Source organism: Schistocerca americana, chromosome 1 (assembly GCF_021461395.2).
Source record: "Schistocerca americana isolate TAMUIC-IGC-003095 chromosome 1, iqSchAmer2.1, whole genome shotgun sequence".
Taxonomy (NCBI): Eukaryota; Metazoa; Arthropoda; class Insecta; order Orthoptera; family Acrididae; genus Schistocerca; species Schistocerca americana.
Window position 1 is genome coordinate 1,168,505,441 of NC_060119.1, and position 24,748 is coordinate 1,168,530,188.

General features: G+C 37.6%; 1 protein-coding gene across 1 annotated transcript in view; it reads left to right on the plus strand.

Annotated features, from left to right (window-relative positions):
• Positions 1-20,703, plus strand: part of LOC124619588 (STAM-binding protein-like A) — a 79,041-nt gene extending 58,338 nt beyond the window's left edge. The window contains exons 9-10 of the mRNA XM_047146092.1: positions 777-879; positions 16,136-20,703. Of these exons, the coding sequence (XP_047002048.1) occupies positions 777-879; positions 16,136-16,198 (166 nt within the window). The 3' untranslated portion in view covers positions 16,199-20,703. The remainder of the gene's footprint in view (positions 1-776; positions 880-16,135) is intronic.
• The last annotated feature ends 4,045 nt before the right edge of the window (positions 20,704-24,748 follow it).

Genomic DNA, 24,748 nt, shown 5'->3' on the forward strand with positions numbered 1-24,748 from the left:
ATTGTGAGGCTTATTACGATTATGTTAATATCCTTGTGAGAAGTGCCAGCAGGATCATCCTATCATAATATTTGCCAGCCCTGTCACTTAAGAGAACTTATGCACTAAAAGAAGTCCTACCTGGGAGATGACACACGTTACCTATATTATTTATCAAATTTGTAGTGTATTTTAATTTCGAACCATTTCTTAGGTGTCAAATATTTTGTCAGTGCCAGCCAGCAAAGTGATGAAATGGTTGCAGGACACTTTATCACCATGAACTTGAGAAAATCATATTACAGTATTTTAAGCCATTTAGCAATTGATTGGTGCTTAAACTAGATTGAAGTTGTTACTAAGATTTAGGACATGGACAATGTTCTTTTCTGAGCTGACTGACTAACGAAACCACATACATACACACAGTCAGCCTGCGACACCAGGACAATGTATCACACTAGGACAATGTAGTTTTACATATGTGAGGTTTTGTTAATCAATTAGTTCTGAGGAAGCACTTTGTCCAGAAGCTTCAAAGATTTCATTCATGTGTATGTTCCTATTTGAAAGGTCAACATGTTGACTATTGGTGCATCATTGTCTCTCTCTCTCTCTCTCTCTCTCTCTCTCTCTCTCTCTCTCTCTCACACACACACAAACAATTAGTAATTTGGGCATGTTTTCTAATTTGTCTTACCAGTGTCTTGTGTCTTCTTTTTGTTACTTGATGCATTGTATTAATAATTTATTTTTACCATATGTCACTAATAGTATGGAAATGATCTTTATTTCAGAAATGGATTCTTTATGCTAACACCAAATTATGGTCTAGACTTCATAGCAAACTGCAGGCAGACAGGATTCCACCCTCATCCCACTGAACCACCACTGTTTACTGTAAGTTACTTCCTCTCATTTTTCTGCTATGAATAAGTTTATTGTAGATGAAGAATATAATTAGAACAAAACACTTTACATTTTTGCTGCTACCAAGAGATAATAAAGTATTCCCTAGCAAGCATTTTATTGACACAGATTAATTTATCAAATACGAGTCTTTTGTTTCAACAACAGACAAACACACTTGCTTCCAGAAATTAAGCATAATCAGGAAAAGAGAAGAGTAGAAAGAAAAAGGAAAGTAGTTACTGAAAACAGTAAATATTCTTACGTATGGAAATTACGCAGTTTGTATAGGAAAGGGTGTCTGATTCAGAAAGCAAAGTGTGTTAAGTTTTGACTTTTTAGAAAGTTATCATTTCATGATTTTAATATATTAGTATGTAACTCAACAAAAGGATATGTACAGCACTTCAGTAAAAGTGCAACTGAATGTACCAGAGGAGGCACTCATAACATGAATTGCTTCATAGTTGTGAGTGCCCTTGGTGGCCTATTCAGTTGTTCTTTTTTCAAAGTGTTGCATGCAGTGTGATCAAAAATATGATGGATGAAATTTTTTTAGCATCATCTGCTGATGCTACAATCATTTATGTTATTTGTCTGATAGCCTGATACATTGAAACAGGTAGCGTCTATGTTCTGACTTGTCAGTCAGCATCCAGAGACGATGGATTGAGGTTGTATTTACTGCGTCTGTAACACACCATGGATTTTAAACAGCGTGCAGCATGGATTTCGAACAATGGATGAACATTAGGCTCTGCTTCAAGTCTCAAAAAAGTGCCAAAGAAACTCACGTAATGTTGAAATTGGTGCATGGTGATAATGCTGTAACTCTCAAGGCTGTTTATAATTCATATGAACAATTTTAAAGTGGGAATGAGTCAATAGAAGATGAACAACATTCAGAACGTCCATGAACCTAGATGCAGAAATTGTTCAGCAGGCCGAAATGGCCGTGCGGTTAAAGGCGCTGCAGTCTGGAACCGCAAGACCGCTACGGTTGCAGGTTCGAATCCTGCCTCGGGCATGGATGTTTGTGATGTCCTTAGGTTAGTTGGGTTTAACTAGTTCTAAGTTCTAGGGGACTAATGACCTCAGCAGTTGAGTCCCATAGTGCTCAGAGCCATTTGAGCAGAAATTGTTCGTTCAAACAGGCAGTTAACTTTTTGAGGACTTACTAAAGAACTTAGCATCTTATATGGATCTGTGCAAAGCATTTTACTAGGTAATTTGCAAATGAGACAAGTGATCGCAAAATTTGTACCCAGACTTTTGAGTGATGAACAGAAGGAAAATCATGTGCCAGTTTGCATGGAGGTGAAGGATCATTTTCATTCATATCTGGACTTCATATCCAAACTATAACTGGAGATGAAACTGGGGTCTGTTGGTCTGACCTTGAGATGAATATCCAGAGTTTCCAATGGAAAACGAGTGAATCTCCTCACCCTAAAAAGGCACGTCAGTCAAAATAGGATTCAGTCACACTCATTGTTTTTTTCCGATATTGAGAGCATAGTGCAGTCAGAGTTTGTTCCAAGGTGAACAACTGTAAATGCCCAATTTTATAGGAGTGTACTGCAGTGTTTGCAAAATGATGCACGAAGAAAAATACCAGAAAAATTGGGCCAATAGCTTTCTTGTTCATCACTACAACATGCTGTGCCGCACCTTGTTTTTGATTCATGAGCTTTTGGCCAGAAAAATGTTCCGGTCTGTCTACATCCACCTTACCCAAACTTAGTACAATGCAACTTCTGGCTCTCCTCAAAAATTAAAACTATGCTTAAAGGAAAATGTTTTGTCACCATTCCCCGACATTGAGAGGGCCACGGTGTAACAGCTGAATGCCCTTCCAATAGAAGCCTTCCAGAAATGCTTTCAGTTATGGATTATAGTGTGGGTGATCCTCAGTAGCCTCTATCAAAGTCATGTGTGGAGTGTTGTCTCAAAAGCCTTGAATATGTGACAAAATATCATTTGAACCTTTGGTGACATTTCTAATATACAACAAATGTTCGTTCTTGCCAGTATAAAATTGATAAAGAGTACCATTTCATGAGACCATCATCTGGCCTCATGTACAGAACATAATTGAATGATGTTGTGCATAACCATTGTATGCCAAGCTTACAGCTGCTTCAGGAGTTGCAGTTTCCTTACAAGCTGTATATAAGAGGTTCAAAGTTGTTGGTCTGTATGCCAAACATCCAACACTGTTACTCTGTCCCACTTGTGAGAGTGCAGAGTGGAATCTGATTATTGTAGAGTAAGCATCACCTGAGATTAGACCACGAGTCAGTGGAAAGATGTCCACTTCACTGGGTGAAATCCCTGTCAGTTTGCAGAACAGTTCCAATCACACATTTGTCTAGTAGGAAAGTGGTAGTAAAATCACTAAAATATTATAGAAAGAGACCAATTTTTTGTTGGCTGTTGGTGGATGTGGTTGAATGAGCTTACATACTGTGAGGGATTCTGTCGGTGCCCAGAAGTGCAGAGATGAAGTATTGTAGCCACACACTTGACACGTTGAGGTCTGTTACTCCATTCTTTCTCTTCATGGACACAAATGCTTGTCCATATGAACCTGCTGTGGTGAATGAATTTTTTTTTTTTTTTTTTTTTTTTTCATGACAATGCAGGGTTATTACAAATGATTGAAGCGATTTCACAGCTCTACAATAACTTTATTGTTTGAGATATTTTCACAATGCTTTGCACACACATACAAAAACTCAAAAAGTTTTTTTAGGCATTCACAAATGTTTGATATGTGCCCCATTAGTGATTCGGCAGACATCAAGCCGATAATCAAGTTCCTCCCGCACTCAGCGCAGCATGTCCCCATCAATGAGTTCGAAAGCATCGTTGATGCGAGCTCGCAGTTCTGGCACGTTTCTTGGTAGAGGAGGTTTAAACACTGAATCTTTCACATAACCCCACAGAAAGAAATCACATGCTGTTAAGTCGGGAGAGCGTGGAGGCCATGACATGAATTGCTGATCATTCAAAGCGTTTGACTTTGTCAACGGGTGTCAAGGCTTGTAGCAATTGTAAACAGTAAGGCTTCTGCTTTAACCTTTTCCGTAAGATTTTCCAAACTGTCGGCTGTGGTACGTTTAGCTCCATGCTTGCTTTATTCGCCGACTTCCGCGGGCTACGCGTGAAACTTGCCCACACGCGTTTAACCATTTCTTCGCTCACTGCAGGCCGACCCGTTGATTTCCCCTTACAGAGGCATCCAGAAGCTTTAAACTGCGCATACCATCGCCGAATGGAGTTAGCAGTTGGTGGATCTTTGTTGAACTTCGTCCTGAAGTGTCGTTGCACTGTTATGACTGACTGATGTGAGTGCATTTCAAGCACGACATATGCTTTCTCGGCTCCTGTCGCCATTTTGTCTCGCTGCGCTCTCGAGCGCTTTGGCGGCAGAAACCTGAAGTGCGGCTTCAGCCGAACAAAACTTTATGAGTTTTTCTACGTATCTGTAGTGTGTCGTGACCATATATCAATGAATGGAGCTACAGTGAATTTATGAAATCACTTCAATCATTTGTAATAGCCCTGTATATCACATGGAACTGACCAGTGAGGTCATTGGATCTGAATAAAGCATATCTTGGAAGTTGAACTACACATGTGAGTTAACATCAAGGATTCTTGTGAGCTGTGCGCAGCTTCTTCTCGGGATGGGACTGATTTCCAGTGGAGACTGAGTCATTGTGTGTTCATTAGGGGTAATCATACACATGGTTGACATTTTTGTTATTACACAAGAGATTTTCCGTGTTCATCGCTTTTAAAAAAATTTGTTTATTTGGCTTTACCCTTTATAATTATTTGTATAGGACCCTATGCTGTGCCAGGTATTTTGTTAATAAGGTCCACATTGTTCTGTAGCCTGTTTGACATCATGTCCAGAAGTACACTCTTGTTTCTTGATTGTACTCAACTTTTGGGCACTGTTGCACTATGTTGTTGCTGTTGGAACACCACTGGACCAAGTATGAAGCTAAGTGAGTTGATCTCCAGATGGATTATGACAACTAAATCAGTTTGGAGTCAGATCAGTCTTCGGATTTTAATTAATTACTCATTGCAGGTTGTACACACATTATCACAAAATTAGTTATGTAAAATGTTTAATAGTTAACCTAACATATTTACCAGTGAGCCATGAAATTCTTGATGTTTCTTGACAAAGAAATGAGACAATCAAAATGAATAGGCTTGGAGACTGCTAATACACTCATTTCAAAATGCTTCTGACACTGGGGAAAATATGAACGTACACATCATATGCTTGGGAGGTGTTCAGAAAAACATGTTACTTATGAACGATGCTTCATGTAAAGCATTGTAGTAAATCGCAATTTCTTAAATGTTGGTTGATTCTGTTACTGTGTTGGTAGAACTTCCTTCAGAGGAGATGCAACAATGCTGATGCCCTGAACATGACTTTAAAGCCCAAACTGTATTACAGTCTTTTCAAAGTTTTTGTTCCATTGACATATCATTGTGCTAATATTTAAGTTCCTTGTTTTATCCAGTAATTTCTGTTATTGGCATATATTGTGCCAAATTGCTTTCCAACACTTTTTAACATTTGCACATACTTTTGTTGAGTCTTTTACAGTTACTTATGCATATGGCTTTGTTTTTGTTTCTTCAAAATCATCATTTATAGATTGTTGACATTTCTTGCCACTATGTATATAAATTTTCCAAATTATTTTGATAGTATTTGTGTCATGACTTGTTGATAATCTTAGGTCAGAAAACACTTTCCTTCCAAAAACCTGTCTGCAGTATCCACAGACTATAGTTTAATTGCCTCTACAATTATTAATAGCTATTTTTACCTCATGTTTTCTGTCAGTGAGATTTTGTTTCATTTACATTTCTATCTTTTGTACTTTATCCTGTGAATGTCTTAAGCCTAGGACGCCTAAGGGGGGGTGGGGGGGGGGGGGTTCGTTGAACCCACAATTTTTTTATGTCCCCTGCTTTTGCCCAAGTAACTTTCATACTACATATTCCCTTTGAGTTAGTGTTTGTTGGCTATTTTATGAAACCTTAGTATCAATATATTTTATAGAAAATTCCTGCTTTGAAAAAAAAAAAATAAATAAAGTTATTATGGGTCCAACAACCCCCCCCCCCCTCCCCCCCTTAGGCTCCCATGCTACAGAAAATTTCCCTTAGTAGGATTTCGTATTTCTCATCTCTAAAACAACGCAAGTTAGTTTCTTGTTGGTTGGTATTCTAGATATTCACTATTCACAACAATCGGTTTACTTTCAGAGGAAGTGATTGTTGATGTCAGTCAGCTGTTATTTATCTTGTAAACTTGCAGTGAGTTAGTGCAGTTCCCAACACGTAGGCCTCCAGTAACTTTGGTGTCCTACAGAGCAAAAACGAAACCAAGTAAAAACTTACTGATTTTTGGCAACACTGCACCAAGATAAAGGCACTGTTGGAGGAGAGAAGAATAAAACAGAGATAAATGCATATTATAATTCCACTAAAGGTGGCATTGATACCATTGATCAAATGGCGCGTCTGTACACCTGCAAGAGAGGAACAAAGAGATGGCCTCTATCTGTATTTTACTCTCTCATCGACATTTGTGCTATCAATGCAACCACCATATACATCCAGCAACATCCAAGATGGAATGAAAAGAAACACAACAAACGGAAACTTTATCTTCTGCAAGCTGGGATGGAACTAGTGAAATTGCAGGAGAAAGAAAGAAGTGCCAATGCAAGAGGGTTATCCAACTAAATTGTTCAATCAATGGAGACTATTCTACAAAATAAAATCAAAGGAGTGACAACAGAAGCACGTCAGCCTCCTGCAGGGAAAGGTCGATGCCATATTTGTGTAAGAAAAGCTAAAACAAAGAAGCAGAAGTACAACAATCTAAGTAAACCACAACAGTATTGTGGACAGTGTCATAAACATGTGTGTACACACATTCAGAAAAAATTGTGAAGTGTGTCTCTTGCCTTGAAGTTGACGACTCAGAGTAGTCTATTGTATATGAACACATCTGTATTTTGTATTGCAATATGTCAATTTTTTATTCACTCAGTCCAATATTTATAACAATTAACAACATTTATAAACCGATGCCTTAGTTAAAATACATAAACCATTTTGAAAGTTGGAATTTTTCGTCAGTAAACTTATTTAATACCTGTGGGCTCGCCGAACCCCCCCCCCCCCCCCCCCCCCAATCCCCTCTTAGGCATCCAAGTTAGAAAAAAAGGCTTGGGCGTCCTAGGGTTAAGACTCCAGTTGTAATGTACAGCTAAGTCTTCTGGTGGCAGTCAGCACATTGCAACATCTTAAGCAGTCAAAACACTGCTACGTACTCTATGGCGAGTGATCAAATTAGAATATGACTCAGACCAGTAACTGGGATGGTTTGGGATGGATCACTAACCATGGCACAATAAAAGATTTTTTATGCTCACTCAGTTAATACTTGGCAGAAATCAAATCTGCACTTGGATCGGACTTCCTTAACTCTTGTGCAGAAAGGTGTGCATTATACTGCTGCATCCATTTTCAAATAGCTACCACTCGAATTCAAAAATCTTAGCAGTAATCCACGCACTTTCAAATCGAAACTGAAGTTTTCTCATGGGTCACCCCTTCTATTATGTCGAGGAGTTCCTCGATAAATTAAGCTGATTCTTGTTGTATTGTTGATTGTGTTACTTAAACTTGTGGATTGACTTTTTTCAGTTCATAAACATTTTATTTTTATCTGTTATTACTTTTATGTTGTAATTTTCTGTACTGACACGTTCCATGACCTTGGAGATTTGCTCCTCAATTTGGTCGTACGGAACTTGACATGTAAATAAATAAATAGATAAATAAACAGTCAGTGACATCAGCCAGTTTGCGTGTTTCTACATGAGCAACCACTTAGTTGCTTTATGGTCATTTGCGAAGATGACTCACTGATGTGTTCATCGTGTGTGTAGGTGGCGGCTTGTCTATCAGTGTTGAAAGAAGATTGTAATATGAATGTTGATATATTATTCCGTGTCAACCATGTCTTATAGTTGCTGCTGTTTGTGTAGATGCTGCGCCAGTTGGGAAAATTATTCTCCTCATGGTTTTTTTGGCTTCTAGGACAGTTTTGCGTTTCTAAGAATGAACATATCTAAAAACAAAGATGATGTGACTTACCAAACGAAAGTGCTGGCAGGTCGATAGACACACAAACAAACACAAACATACACACAAAATTCAAGCTTTCGCAACAAACTGTTGTGTGTATGTTTGTGTTTGTTTGTGTGTCTATCGACCTGCCAGCGCTTTCGTTCGGTAAGTCACCTCATCTTTGTTTTTATATATATCATCATCTTTGTTTTTAGATATATTTTGCCCACGAGGAATGGTTCCCTCTATTATATTAATATCTCTAAGAATGAACAGGCAGAAAAGCAAAAGACGTCGTAGTAACTTTCCAGACTACTGCCTATGTGAGCTGAGTTTGTAAAACATGAAATTGAGGATCTATTTATATATTGGTGATAACATCTGGTTATATTTAATTGTTATTTGGTACATTTTGTGAAGATAAGGATCTTATTACACACAGTGAGAAGTGTGCTAGTCATTAGAGCCATATGATTTCTGAAATCTGTAGTATAACACTTGCCGTAACTTATGTGATTTCATTGGAGAGTAAAATATTTTTCACAACATTGGTTAAAAGTGAAGAGATGAAATTATTTACCTACCAAGACTCTAATCAATATGTAAATTAGCTAGAACTTCATGTAACACTGTTTATGATTGGCAACTGGTTTTCAAATTTAGGAATTTCAGATTGTCCTTTTTGCTTTCCTTCAATCTCCTATTCTTTTAGATGTCTCTCTTTGCCATTTTCCCTGTAATGTAACACAGTCCAAGACTGAGCTACTTTCGTGACTCAGTGTGTAACACTGCGCTTTGGGGCACGATACTCATTAAAGCCTGTACTATGGTAAGTTGACGGGCTTCACCTTATGAGAAAGGATTTTTGTATAGAAATTGACCGCGTGTACCTGAATGGAGGCAAATCAGACTTACACCCACTCTGTAATAACAATGATACATCAAGCAAGTCCGAAATGCAACTACACGTCAGGACGGACAAGAAACAACACAGAAGATGCTACCAATTTGTTAATAATATGGTCGCCAGCCTAATTAGGAATTAACTGAGTTTCTTCCCTGTACAAATTGATGTACGTTCAAGCAAAACAACACGTAGTAACACAGCATAATATGGTAAATTTTAGAACCAGAAAATCTATTGAACTGATAATTTCACTTTCTGTACTGATAGGGATAAACCATAAATACATAACACTACACTATAATGTTTACTACAAAACTTCGTACTGTCTATTGATCTGATTAAAATCGGGCATAGGTTACCCTAGAAATAGCACTTTTGAGTCACACATACAATGTCAATTTTGATAAAGATAAAACACTGATAAATTTTGGCTTTTATATTGACTTTAACTTTTGCTGGTCAAATCAATTTAGAACACTTCAGAATTCAAATGAATAAAGAAAAGGGGGGGGGGCCTGAAACTGTTATGATCACTGTATTAAAAAATTCGTTACTGAAATCATTATGTGCTCAAGATTTCCAATATATTAGTTACTACTCTTTTCATTTTATTTCCTGCTCATTTAAATACCATTATATCTGTCTCGAAATGATTAAACTTCACTACTAAATCAATATCAAATTTATCTTCCAACTTTGTCAGACCTTTGTTATTCGTCTATTAGTTCATTAACAAAAAAGTTCTTTAAACATCATTCTAACATAGTTAGGTCTGCAGGTAATTATTATTAACATAAACTTTAATTCTTCATTTCGGGACACTCGGATTGCACAACATTTGGAAAGGACCCTGGCTAGGTTAGTTGTGAGGATAATTAAATGATAGGGCAGTTCTGGTAAAATTTAAGTTGTTATTGAACAGTATGGAACAAAAGTAACACTGGTCCACACGAATACAGTACTAAAAGTTTCAACCTGTTCGTATCGATGCGGCGGTTGGCGGGCGGCGAGATGGCGAGGCACGGAGCACACATACAACCACAGCAATGGCTCTTGATGTATCGGCACTTTACTTCTTCATAGCGTCGCAATACTTTTCCATTTAGTGCCTATGGAATTTTGCCATGCTGTAAGGGCGTCGGAACGGCATATCCGAGGCTCAATGAAACTACGTCTTCCAGGAGAGCCTCCTCGATCCAGAACGTGTTGCTCAGACCAGTGCCCAACTCCGGCTACTACCGCTGAGCCCGTTGTGCCGTGCAGCACCCGTGTGCATTTTCCCGCGCTCACCTGCCATCCACCTTTTACCGCTCCCCTACAGACAGGGTATTCACCAGAGGTTTTGCATTCTACATATTCTAACACATTGCCTACGTATGGACCAGACGCACAATTACAATTTTAAACATGTTACAATAGATTCAACATTTGTTACACTTCAATTCTATTACAATATTGCTTGAAATTTGACATAAACATTAATATTGACATTGAAAATTGTTTACAGTTTCTTTAACATAATGGCATGAAACAAAAAAAAGAAATGAAATTGGTACATCGATTACACTAATTTATCGAAAAATCAGAAAAAAATATTATTTGTATAATAGTACAGCGTTGTTGTCGTTACAAGTGGATAGCTTCTTCACAGAACAATCAGAAAAAAAGTGGTGCAGAGATTGGCAACTTGCTTAAGTAGATCTAGATGCACTCATATTTGTCCACCAACCCTCCACTAGCCAAACAATTTGCTACTCCCCCCCCCCCGTCAATATAGTCATCAAATATATTGATAACAGTCATTCATGCATAATAGTAACCATATGACAGATTAAGTAGCTAAACTTAAAGTTCCAATGTTCTGAGAAGGAAAGTTGCCATTCGCCACATAGCATAGATGCTGAGTCGCAGATAGGCACAACAAAAAGATTTTCACACTTAAAGCTTTAGGCCAATGGCCTTTGTCAACAGTAGACACACACACACACACACACACACACACACACACACACACACAAATGCAACTTACACACACAACTGTAGTCTCAGCAACTGAAACCACACTGCCCGTCCATGAGAATATATTGGCAGAAAAATTTCAAGTCCTGAATATTGCATACGGGTGTATAAATAGATGTAGATGTACTCGTATTTGTGCTTGAATGATTGTTATCACTATATTTTAAGCCTACTGTACATTGGTCATTGATAGCACAATATTTAAGAACCAGATAGATATATGTGCGCACTTGTACACAATGTTCAGAAATATAAAATACAACATTTTGGTCTGAAGATGACCACAGGCATGGTCAAAACTGGTTACCAGAATAAATAAATTTGTGATCAAGACTGATTTTAGTAGTAACTATTATAAAATTGTGGTTTTCACAAAATGCAGAATGTAATATCCTGTACTAGAGAATGGATAAAATGAAGCTGTCCTGGAAAATACGTATAAAACTTACGCAGATTGACCCTATTTGTTAAAATATGATGAAATAAGACCATGGTTCAAAAAAGGCTCACCAGATGACATGGGAAACTACCACCCTATTTCCCTGCTGCCAGTTTTTGCTAAGGCGATAGAAAGGATTGTTGCAAAACATCTTGAAAACTTTCTTTTAGAGAACAATATTATAGTTAAAAATCAATTTTCATCTCAAAAGTGGAAAATACAATAAATGCTATCAGGGAATTCACTGAAAAGATACACTCTGCATTAGACAAGGGTAAAAAGGTCACAGGCATTTTTTGGGATTTGACCAAAGCTTTTGACTTGGTCATTCATGTACTACTTCTACACAAGTTAGAGAGGTATGGGATCACGGGCAGGGCATTGCAATGGTTCAAATCTTATTTGTCAGAAAGATAACAGAGAGTTATTCTAAATTCAAATGGAAAAAAATCGTTCTCAGACTGGAAAAAGATTTGTACAGGGGTCTCACAGGGCTCAATTTTAGGACCTTATCTTTTTCTGCTGTACAGAAATGATTTACCTGTAAACATTGATGTTCACTCCATTTTATTTGCAGATGACATCTCAGTTTTAATTGAAAATGATAATTTAGAACAAATTCATGATACTGTGGAAAATATAATGGGAAACCTAGAATTATGGCTTCAGCACAATGGATTAAAACTCAATGTCACAAAAACACAATTAGTGCAGTTCAGTGCTAAAAAATCATCAGTATCCCCCATAGTGCATAGTGATCAGGAAATGACTGAAGCAAGTTATGTAAAATTTCTAGGTCTAAAACTTGACAACAATTTAAATTGGAAGGCACATATAGACTTCTTAGCAAACAAACTAAACAGCCTAGCTTATGCGATGAATGTCTTATGTGGTTCCACCCTTATGGACACCAGGTAGATAGTCTACCACAGCTACTTAGAGACTATAATTCGATACGGAATAATTTTCTGGGGAAACTCTACGAACAGCCCGAGATTACTTACACTTCAAAAGAGAATCATAAGAAACATTTGTTTAGTCCAAAAAAGAATATTATGTGGCCCATTATTTAAAAAAATTAAAAATACTAACCATTCCTTCTCTGTACATCTACGAAATTTTTATTTTCATATATAAAAATCAAAACTCACTTGACAATTTTCATTTCAACCACAATTACAGTACTCGCCACAGACACAGCTTCAAACTTCCCTCTCATAATTTAAAACTTTATGCTCAAACACCATTGTACATGAGATTAAAAATTTACAATAAATTAAATAACAAAAATCTGTTAAATATGGAGTATGACCCATGAAAAAGATTGTTATTTAGTACACCAGTGGAAAAATGTTATTATTAAATTGAAGGATTCATGCAAGACAGTTTGGTAATTTGAAAAGAAGAGAAACAATAAAGATTATTTATTGTATAATAAATTGTTAATATATCGTATAAATTGTATTGCAAGCTGCAAAATGACCATAAGTGTTATGTACGTTCTTGTTAAATTGTTCTTGTGTAAAAATGCAGAAATGCCTGCTGAAATATGTTACTTACCATAAGCCTATTTTTTTAGAGTAATTTGACTTGTCTCCTGTACAAAAATCTTTGATTTGTAATTGTACGTTATGAGACGAATAAACTACATTCCACATTCCTTGGTAATGAACAGGAGAACTAGCCATCACAGAAAATTTTCTCTTGTGCCCTAGTTAAAGTGACCAGACAAACTTTCAAATGTTGAGTTGTGCCAGTGGTTTCTAAGTGAATTGGAATTAGGACGTTTGGATCCTCGGTTTTTCATTTCTTGAGATGAAGCCTGGTTCAATCTGTCAGAATATGTGAACTCACAGACCATGTGCCATTAAGCATCAGAAAACCCTGTCAGTATTCTGAAGGGCTGTTGCGCATAATCTCAGGATTGATGCTTCGTGCACATTGCCCAGTCCCCGCATCGTAACACAGTGCTTTTGACAAACTGTTATTGCTAATCAGTATGTCCAGAAACTGCTTAATTCTTATGTGGAGCAACTCTCAGAAGATGAAAGACCGTAGGGATTTTAGCAAGGTGGAGCAGCAGCACATGCCACCTTGACAGCCTCGACACATTGCATGAGGTATTTAGCGAAGAGAGGACAATCAGCAGAGGCAATACAGTCTCTTAGCCACCTCGATCACCTTATTTCTCTCCCTGTGATTTTTACATGTGGGACAAAATACTCAAAATATTGTCACACATTGGAAGAGCTACAGCAGCACATTGAAAGTGCTCTATTACTGTTGTCCCTCAGGCAAAGCTGCTATGCTTCTCTCTCTCAGCTTGATAATTTGAGTGAGGCACTGCATAAGCGTCATTGGTGGTCATTTCCAGCATTTTCAGTGATGTTAATTAACAAGGGTTAATTCTATGTCATCATGCAGTAAATATTTTTTGGTTCAGTTTTGTCTTGCCCACCCTGTACATCAGTGAGTAACAGTTGGAATCAGCTAACTCATACGAACACCTAGGCATAGGAATTTGTGGGTATATGAAATGAAATGATACAATTGTATGTAAACCAGATGGCAGAAAGGTTCTTTGGTAGGTTAATGGGAAAATGCATTTAGTTTGTAAAGGAGATTGCTCACAAAACAGTTGTGTGGCTCATTCTAGTATATTGCCCAAGAATGTGGGACTCACACCAAATAGGACTAACCAGGGGTATTTAAAGTGTACAAAGAAGGGCAGCACAAATGATTATAGAGGTTATTTTGCCTCTCAGGAGAGCATATAGAATTGCTGAAGAACTTAAACCGGCAGCTGCTTGATGACAGGCATTAAATATACTGTGAATGCCTACTTACAACCAGTAGTCCATGGAAAATTAGGGATATACCACATCCTGCTACATAAAACTTCCACAGTGACTGCAAAGACAACATTATACTAATTACAAGACAAGCAGAAGCATTTACACAGCTATTCTTCCCATGCTCCATATGTGATTGGTAAGGAAATAAATCCTCATGTGTGGTACAGTGAAAAGACCTCTGTCTTGCATGTCAGTGGTTTTCAGAGTATATGTAGATGTAGAGGAGAAGGGAAATTAAAAAAAAAATGTATGTTAAGATAGTGACCAAAGAAACATATGAAAACTGAGTATGATGGTAAATCAAATATAAACAGGATTTTAGTTTAAAAAATATTTATTGACAAATAAAAGGCAACTATAATTTATTTTTCTGCGTAGTTTCCTACTTTAGAAATACATTTTCCCTGGGGAAAAGGAAGATTTTTTTAATCTCAGCATTGAACAATCAAACTGGTTGTGTCAGTGTGTCAGTAGCCAATTGCACTCAACTCCCCCAATGCCTTGGTCATCTCCAAATCGTTACCTTCCTAGAAATCCTTTAAGCAGCCCAAACAAATGAAAATTGCAGGGCAGTTGGTCCAGGCTTTAAAAAGGGTGATCAATTTGAGTCCAGTGCATTTCTTCATGTTTTGAGACCATTAGACATGCAGTGTGGGATCTGGCAATGTCATGAAGAAGGATGGCCTCTCAGATTGGGTGGTCTCATGTTTTGTGGCAGTATGCAGATCTCACCTGGTTCAACAGCTCGCAGTTGTAAGCAGCTTTGATTGTGCTATGTTCGTATGAATTACCTGAATGCCTTGCCAGTCAAAGAAAACAGTTGAAAGAACCTTGCCAGCTGATAGTTGAGTCTTGGCTTTTGATGTGTCTGTCTCCCGTTTCCTCTGCCACTCTGTACCAGGTTGTTTTGACTCAGGAATGGTGTATTGGTGGAATCACATTTCATCGTAGGTGACAATCTGACAGACCTCAAAATGTCTCAACTCCTGAACTGTGGTCAAAAGCTGAGAGACTCATCTGGCACAAACTTTACAGAACTTCAGGTCATTTGTGATGATGGCTTGACAGGTCTCATAACTTATTTCGACCTATCCTGCAATTGCAGATACATTCACCAAATGATTTTCTTCAAGAATGTCTCAAACAGCATGATTGTTTTCATCTGTAATGCTGGTGAGAGGACGGGGATCATGTTCCATCGCTTGAACTGCTTCATGAGCAAGAAATTATATAATTATGTGTCGCACAATGGAGGGGTGCACCTGTTGCTCTGACATTGTGAGTACTACTGACAAACTGGTCAAGTGTGGAATGGCTGGCTCTCCCCACTCCTAATGAGACCTTCATCTTTCCCTCCCCCCCCCCCCTCCCCCCCCCCCTCCCCCCCTTTCTCCCAAAGTCATACTAGAAGTGTGCTCAGGAACAGAAATCTCATTTATATATTTATTTACTATCGTAATAAGACAGAATTGCCTATGTGTTGCAGTGTAGATGATCTGCTAGAAGACACAGGATGCACTTACTTTTAGAAAGAACTTGTATAATACTTTCTATTTTCTTACTTCTGAGCTCAAGGAATGGCTCTGTCAGAGCTGTGAAAATCTGTTTATTTCTGTTTATATAGTTATGATGTCTTCTATTGTTTGACAGTACTGTTTCATTCTTCGTAAAACACATACACATTATAGTTATTGGCTGTGTGACACATATTTTATTTCTTATTTGTACCAGTTAAATTACTTTAGATGTTTCTTGGTAATTGCTTAATCTTCATTTTAATGTATGTACAATATACGTGAAATTTACATGTCTTTATTTTTTTTTTTTTTTTTTTTTTTTAAGACGGCAGAACATTCCAGACTGGATAATAGAGCCTGTATAGAGGTTGTCGACCTGAGAAGATGAATGTGATGGCAAATGAAGACTGATATCACGTGATATTCATAAATTTATAACAATTTTACGGGCTACCTCATCCTGTCTGCCTTTGGAAAGTTAAAAGTTGCTGGGCTTTTTACATGGTCTTGTTAGCTATTCATTTCATCATTCACAAATATATTTTTTATGACTTTCATTTTAATGAAAAGACTGCAAATATCATACAGTTATTGTTTGTGGTTTTATCAGGAAATTATTGCTTGTGATAATGCTTGTGATATTTGAAGAGCTATAAATCAGTGGTGAAGCATGTGTCTATTAAACAAAGGTAGCAAGAGATTGCATTAAAGTGCACACTCCGTATGCTTATCGTCAACAGATGTGCTGTGTAGAGAGGATCAGTAAAATCTGTTACTGGTATAATGTACTTGTTTTGTGTTAGGTTGTACTTTCCTAAGGTTACCATGCCCCAAACGGAAAAAAAATCATGGATATGTATCATGAAAGGAGCAAAAAATTATAAAAAATTATGGAAAAATTTTCTAGTTGTATGCATTGCAGTCCTAATGTACAACATACAACCACAAAAACTACAACTTACATAGCACAGTTTTATAATGTTCCTGGTATGGTGTGACTACCTTTGTAACAGTTAACTTTGATAAAGTTCCTGCTTCAGCTACACTGAGTTACGTGTGGGGCCCAAGTGGATGTAGTGAAGATATGTGTGAAACAGTCACATTGTGTAAGAAAGACCAGAATCACGATCAGTTTTCATAAATCTTTGTATAACTGATCTGTAATTACGATAGTTTTGTTTGCGATGCGTGTAAGGCACATTACTGAAAAATAGACTATACTATAATTTATACTGCAGTTCAGTTCACAGTGGTACAGTATGTGAACAGGTAATAAATGAATTAGGAAGCTGAAGACATGACTTCTTTAAGATAATCGTATCCACAGGGCACAAACGTAACAGATATAATCTGTAAATGTGCAGTTGCTCTAATAATTGTGATTATTTGTGGCTAGTACACTGATAGTATATTTTCAACTACTATCAATTTACATTTCTTTGTGGGCTTCACTTGTTATTCTGTGCCGGCCACTTTGGCTGAGCGGTTCTAGGCGCTTCAGTCTGGAACCGCGCGACCTCTACGGTTGCAGGTTTGAATCCTGCCTCAGGCATGGATGTGTGTGATGTCCTTAGGTTGGTTAGGTTTAAGTTGTTCTAAGTTCTAGGGGACTGATGACCTCAGCAGTTAAGTTCCATAGTGCTCAGAGCCATTTGAACCATTTTTGTTATTCTGTGGACCTGTTGATGATGGTCTTTATATATGTTTGTATTCAAGCAGGTTATGAGGGGAAACCAAGACTTTATTTCTGGTGCATTTACAAAATAATTCACTTGATCTCATGGAGTTCAGTGTAATTAGTCATTACATTTTTATTGTTTACTGGAACTGACATGAAATACAGCAGAACTTTGTTATCAATACTGAGCCATATGTGCAATATTATTGTGTCATGATTGTTTGCTTGTGTTAACAAAACCTAGCAAGTTGCATACACGAAACACAATCAGTAGGTTTGTAGTGCAATGTCTGCAAACTGGTTCACATCACACAATCATATCTGTAAATAGAACAGTGCAGTAATTAAGTGCCAACTAAACAATTGCAACAATTACTGCATGGGGCTAAAACATTGTAAAGTATGTTCCTAATGAGAGAGGAGCAGAATCTATAAATTTAGAATATTAGGCTACAATTCAGCCTCTATGCCAGTGGTCGTCAAACTGTGGCCCATGAGTCACATGCAGCCCAAATCAAGTATTCATGTGGCCTGCAGTTCCCAGCCGTATTTTATAATAATATGCATACACTAATTAACAACTGAATCTAAAAACTTCAACTAACATTAAAAGGTTCTTAAGAGTAATTTAACTGCTTTGTAACAAACAAAATTACTTACAGAGACAGTAATATTTTAAGATGTGCTTACTGTAATTGACGTGGCATGGCCACTGCATGATTGGAGAATGAGAGGGGGAATATATTACTATTTGTGTTCCAGTACTAACAATTCATGGGTGTATGCAACTCATACTGATCAGCAGCTATGGTATGAATTTTGAGATGGAAGTTACATGGACTTGTGAATGTGTGTTGCAGAATGGTGATCTTATTATGTGATACCCAAAGTGTAAATACGAGTACTGTTATTAAGCAAAGGGATTCACAGACATAATGAAACCAACAGTGCTTCATCATGGAACTGTAGTATCACAACTGTTAGGCTGCTGAGGCTGGCTGCAATCTGGACCACATCTCAGTGAACATGAAGCTTCTTCCGAATGGTGCCGACTTTTAACAAGCAGTACGTGGGGGGCCGGTGGCCAACTTGTCGTGACCTTACTGTAGCTAGTCTGTTGGGGGCTCATGACATACTAATTGATGTAGATTACCAGTTAATAATAAAATCAGTACATATGCAACCTTAGATGCTGCCCCACATCAGTATTGTCTCTTGAACCAAAAGTTTGACGACAACAGCTTTAATCCATCATTAGGATAGCAGTAAAATGGCATAAACAGTACAATCATTTCAGTAAAAGTGAAACCAATGAAATATTCAAGAAAGTAAGTAAATAAAAAGTTGCAATGGTCAGACTTTTTTTGATCATTTATTTCAATTAAGATCTGTTGTTATTTTGTTAACATATTAGCAGCTTTACATTCTGAACCAGTCCTGGCATCACTATGATCAAGAACAGCAGTTGAGGATAATTAAACCTGTGCAGTATATGAACAAAATGATTTCTGTTGGATCACAGTTATGGAAACTTGTAATAGCAAGTCTTAACATTTCATTGCACTTATCAAATATGAAAGATTGCAGCACATTGTTGGAGACATGGTGTGGTCTCATTGAGAAAGACAGAGAAATAAGTGGAACAAAAGAAGAGCCCTTAATTCCATTTTGCAAATAGTGGGTGGATGTTGTATGTTTGTCCACATATCACATATTATCAGCATTTAGAAATGCATGTCAGGTAATAAAAAAAACATCGAAAGCAGACATATTACAATTCAATTTTGGAGAATAGTGATTGCAAGTACAGTGTTAAAGACTGCTAAGGAAAATCGATACAAAGTGATGGTATAAAAGTATCAAACACAGTTCAGACACGTAATGGGCAGCTGTCCATTTTATATATTTTATGACAAATGTAAGGATTTATTTTTCCGATGGTATTAATGTCTTCCGTTTGTGGTCATTTATAACCACTGTAACTGTGTGTACTTTTTTTCAGTGGCATGGCTTCAACAATTCATTATGGGCCCTATTATTGTATATCTGTAACATAACACATCAGCATCTGCACTGCAGCAATCATAGTATTATTGTTGGGTCTCTCTCTTTTATAATTTATTATTTTTGTGTGATTTATACTGAATTAATATAAACCACTATGCACACATGTCAGTTTATGGTGCAGTTACAGTTTTGATAATATGGAATTTTTGTTTGTCAGTTCTATTAACCAGTCATAGCCATTTTGTCTTAGATGCGGTCACTATCTACAAGCCACTCTCATTTGTGATGGAGGCAAAGAACATAGTTTTCAAAATCACTATATTATTATTTTTTCCTTGAAAATTCGTTTTTATGTCTATTTTTTTAAAAAAAATTATTGCTGTTTTTATTTCAGTTTGAATTAAGAATTGTAAAGCAATAAGAAGGGAAAAAATCTCAATCACTGCATGCAGATCATCTTTTGTTAACACATATACTGCATCATATTATCTTGCAGAAGTTTACTGTATGACAGTTGTTACAATTGCAGAAATTTTGTAGTGAGAAATTTATAGCCTTTTTCTTTTTTCTGTTTGATTCTGGAATCGTGTTTTTGAAAATGCAGGAACATGGATGAGCAGTTTTAATTCTGACCAGTGCTTTGTAAATTAAACTTGAGAAGTCCCTTAATCTTGTGAATGGCCAGAAGTGTAAATTGTTAAGATTGTGGATTTTGCACTTTACATACATGACTCTGTGTGTGTGTGTGTGTGTGTGTGTGTGTGTGTGTGTGTGGTTTTTTCATAATTTTTTTCAAAATATTTGATTTATTTGCACTGGTTTGATCATAAATTGTGATTACTGGGTAATACTACTTCTGTTGTGTTGTTATGAGTATTCTTTTTGTAGTACATAGTTGGGTTTACAATTGTGCGCTTTACTACATGGATGACAGACAGCTTGAATGCAGGAGTGTTGATAGAACCACTGACATTTTTGTATTTAATTAGTAATACTGGTATGTGCTTTATACTGTTAGCAGAAAAAACAGTGCCTACTTTTGTAGTAGCAGAGTGCAGTGGAGGCTGTTTAATAATTTTGTATTGAAAAATTAGACTTGCTTCACCAGCTGACTGTCTGTTGTAAACATGTGTAAGTTATTTTAGTAACATTGCAGTATTTATGCAAAGAAAGCGTAATGTGATAAATAAAACACTGAACACTCGTAATTTTATTTCTTTTTATCAAACACGAGCATGATAATATTGCACCATGTGAATCTACATGTGCAGTTCCATAAAGATTCCTGTATCTCTATCTGAAAAATTGTCTATTTGTTGTCTACACAAGGATTTGATCAGCTACCGTTATGAAGACTCGTAAATTGACTCACTTCTATATTTTAGTTAATTTCTTGTCTTCTGTCTTATCTCGCTCTGGCGTTATAAAACTCAAATATAATACTTTTTCTGCGTATGATGAATTAATTAATAAGCTAAACAAGCATATATTGAAATAAAACTATGGAAGGTCCAGATTGGAATATCAACAGTATTACGAAAATTGCCATACCTGGATTAGAATAACAAAATGATCGACAGTGAAGCACAACTGAGCATAGAAGAGGCCAATGTTATTGGTTTGCCAGTGCATGCATGCACAGTGTGAGTGCAGCACCAACATCTGTGTGGTTCCTCACTGGATGACCTTCTCACGCCGCCTTTTAATGTGCGGTATTTGCTTGTCACCATTGATGCCACCTCCGTCCATACCAACATCCCCCACATACATGGTTTGTCTGCTGCTGAACATTTCCTTGTCAGTTCCCACCTTATTCCAAACCTACGACATCTTTCCTACTCACCGTAATCAGTTTTATACTTACCAATGACTACTTCACCTTTGAGGGGCAGACATACAAACAGATCAGTGTACGGCCATGGAAACCAGGTTGGCTCCTTCCTATGTCAATCTTTTCATGGGTCACTTGGAGGGCACTTTCCTGGGATCCATAAGTATTCAGCTCCTGGTCTGGTTTAGATACATTGATGACATCTTTACCATATGGACTCTTGGTGAGGCTGACCTGCTAAAATTCCTGGAATCTCTGAATATCTTCTCCCAATTAAATTTCACATGGTTGTATTTTGAATCCCACGCCACTTATTTTGATACTGATCTTGTCCTCACTGAAGGAGGCCACGTTAAACCTACCAACAAATAACAGTACTTACATTTTGACAGCTGCCATCCCTTCCATGTCAAACATTCCCTCCCATACAGCCTTGGCATCCAAGGCAAACGTATTTGTACTCTTTGCTTCACTCCATTTCAGTTTTCTAAATCTTTCATTGTCTTACCCGTCTATTTTTCACCACTCCGTCTCACCTCTGTTACGTACAATGCACTTAGCTTTTCACTCTTATTAACTTATGCATGATGTCTGCATATTATCCTGTCTTCCACCTTTAAGCTCTCAGGTTTTCAAATCTCGTTTGAGGCAGTCCTCAGCAATCAGTCTTTCCTTCTCATCCTGTGCAGTAAGTCTCCCCTGACCTGCAGTTCTGGGTGGCTTTCCTTAAATCTGTACCTTTTTCTAGACCTCTCCAGTCCTTCTACTTCACCCCCCTTCTTCCTTCCCTTTCAAATATCCTGCCTGAAGGAGGAGCCACTGGCTCCAGAAGCTTGCCAATTACAACCGTCTTTTATGTGTGTGTCTGCCGCCACTTGGTTGGTAGATTTTTTATCGATCCAGTTAAATTATTTTGTCAATAATGGATCTGAATCGATGCACATACAACTAACAACATTGAAATAATAGAAGCTACTTATCAATCACTGTAGTGAGCATGTAGAGTGTCATACTTGTACAGAGGAGTACACACCATTCAGCCAAAGATATGAAACACAAACACAAAAATAATTGCTAATTAAGGCAAAGTGTAAATGCCACTTAGTTCAGAATCACTTTCTTCCTCAACACTGTCATTATCTGAGCTCTAATCCATGGAGGAGTCTCTGGAATTGCCTAAGGATATAATTATATTTTCAATATCACTCTCTACACTCACTCCACTTTTCCATGCTTCTTTATCAACCGTTTCTGTGTGGCATACAACATTACTCCACTTCGCTGGTGTTATTTGTGCCACTGCCTCCTCCAATAGTCTTTGAATTTCTGCCACAGTGAGGCTTTTGTTATTTGTTGATGCATAACGTTTAATCTGTGTCCAAATCATTTTGATGGTGTTGAAGTGGCAGTAGTATGGTGGAAGCCGAAGAACCCTGTGGCCATATTCTTTAGCTATCTCACCCACAACATACATCACTATTTCCATTAGCTCAGCCTCACATAAATCATCCTGAATTTTCACACTGTGGCATTTCAACCATTCAACAATGTTGGCGTTCTTTGTTGCCGTTGTTGGAGCTTTGTTTTAATAACTGAATGGTATGGGGCACAGTTCCTTACAATGGGAGACAGCTGATTTAAATTTTCCAATAGTTGCCCCTTGAACAACTTCAGAAAACTATTGTTGTTCATCTCCTCTTGGTAGCTGCCTGTTTTCTCAATTTGAAAACAAGATGATCATTAAGTACTAAACTAGATGCAGTTCCAGCATGCAAGACAGTAATTCTTGCACCCTTTCCCATTAGAGCAGCAGAACTTCCACATATGCTATCATCTGTCCAGCCTTTCCTGACAGAATGACAACTGTTTATCGAGGTTTTATCAAGCTGCACAATGTCGTCAAATGGCACTTCAACAATGTTTCTTAAAAATCGACAATGCCATGCTACAATGTCACTTCTCTCCATTATAACTTTCTGTCCATTAATTTTTTAATACCGAAAACTGAGTGCTCTGACAACCATTGAGAGAGACCTCTTGCTGGCCCCGAGTAGCTCTGCTTCACAAAGAGAATTGCATAGCTTTTTAATAGTTGGATCTCGTCTCTGTAATATCCATATATGTGACGATTAATTGCATCTTGTTGAAAAGAGTTCAAGTTTGTTACACATGCTAATGTCCTCTTTTTACTGGGTATCCGCTGTTTGGATGAACCAGGCTCTTCCCCTTCTGCACAGTATTTTTCCTTACAAATTTTGAGGACAGTATTTTTGTGTTTCCTCAAAGCGTCTGCAGTTCTTTCATCTACCTTCGTTAGGGGCAGTAGAATTGCTCCATTGTCTCTCACCTTGTTGATATATTACCATACCAAGCAAACAAACTCAAGTGTCCGATCATGCAAAACATGGAAAGATTGCCGAACTTTCTGTTGAACAACCACACTTCTTTGCACACTTTCGCTACGAGCTTCAGACATTCTGTAGTGCAAAATAAACTCACCACACAGAGAAACAAAGCACACAACAAAACCGACCACAGCTGTTTAAATTAGCAGCTGCAAGCATTGTTTGCAACTGACTACAGTAGCTGCTACCTGCAAAAGCAGAGAGATTTGACAATGGTGAATGGAATAGGCGGTGCGCCAAGGATGTTCTCTGATTATCGTTTGCTATGATAACAGCCCTGTAGACAGCTAGTTGTCAATCACTCTGTTGTTCTGATCTGGGTATATTTTCCATGAAGATGAAGATGACTTGTTGAGTTGCAGACAGGCACAAAGAAAAGAGTGTTACGTAAAGCTCACTCCAAAACAGAGAAACACATTCCCACAAACAAGCACACCTTACGCACACATATAACCACTTCCTCCAACCACTCCAACCAGACTCTGCTTCTCTTTTCTGAAGGAGGCTTTGACCAAAAACTTATATGTAACATTCTTTCCCTAGTATCTGTCTGCAACTCAACTTATCATCTTCCTGGTGAGAAGAAATCTATCCACTTCATATGTTGAATTACATCTATCCATCACAGATAAGTCGTTTCCTGAAGTCATAACAGAATGTTTTGACAACAATAAAATGAGACAGCCAAACAAATATCTTACACATATTCAGATAGCTGTAGCAGCCAAGTAGCTGTACACCCACAACTTGCTACGTTTTATTTAATTTTCAGGCTGCTTTTTCCTTTAATACACTCTGACGTCTGAGTACATACTTAATACACAAATCCATACATATTATAAAAGAATGTATGTGTGTGTGTGGGGGGGGGGGGGGGGGGGGGGGCCTTCCACGTCTCTTAAATCAGTGGACCGGATTCACCAAAACTTGGTACACATATTCATTAGTGTTGGGCAACAATTACTGTTGAGGTAAGAACCAGCTACCTATCAAAAAAGTTCATGTCCTGTGACATCA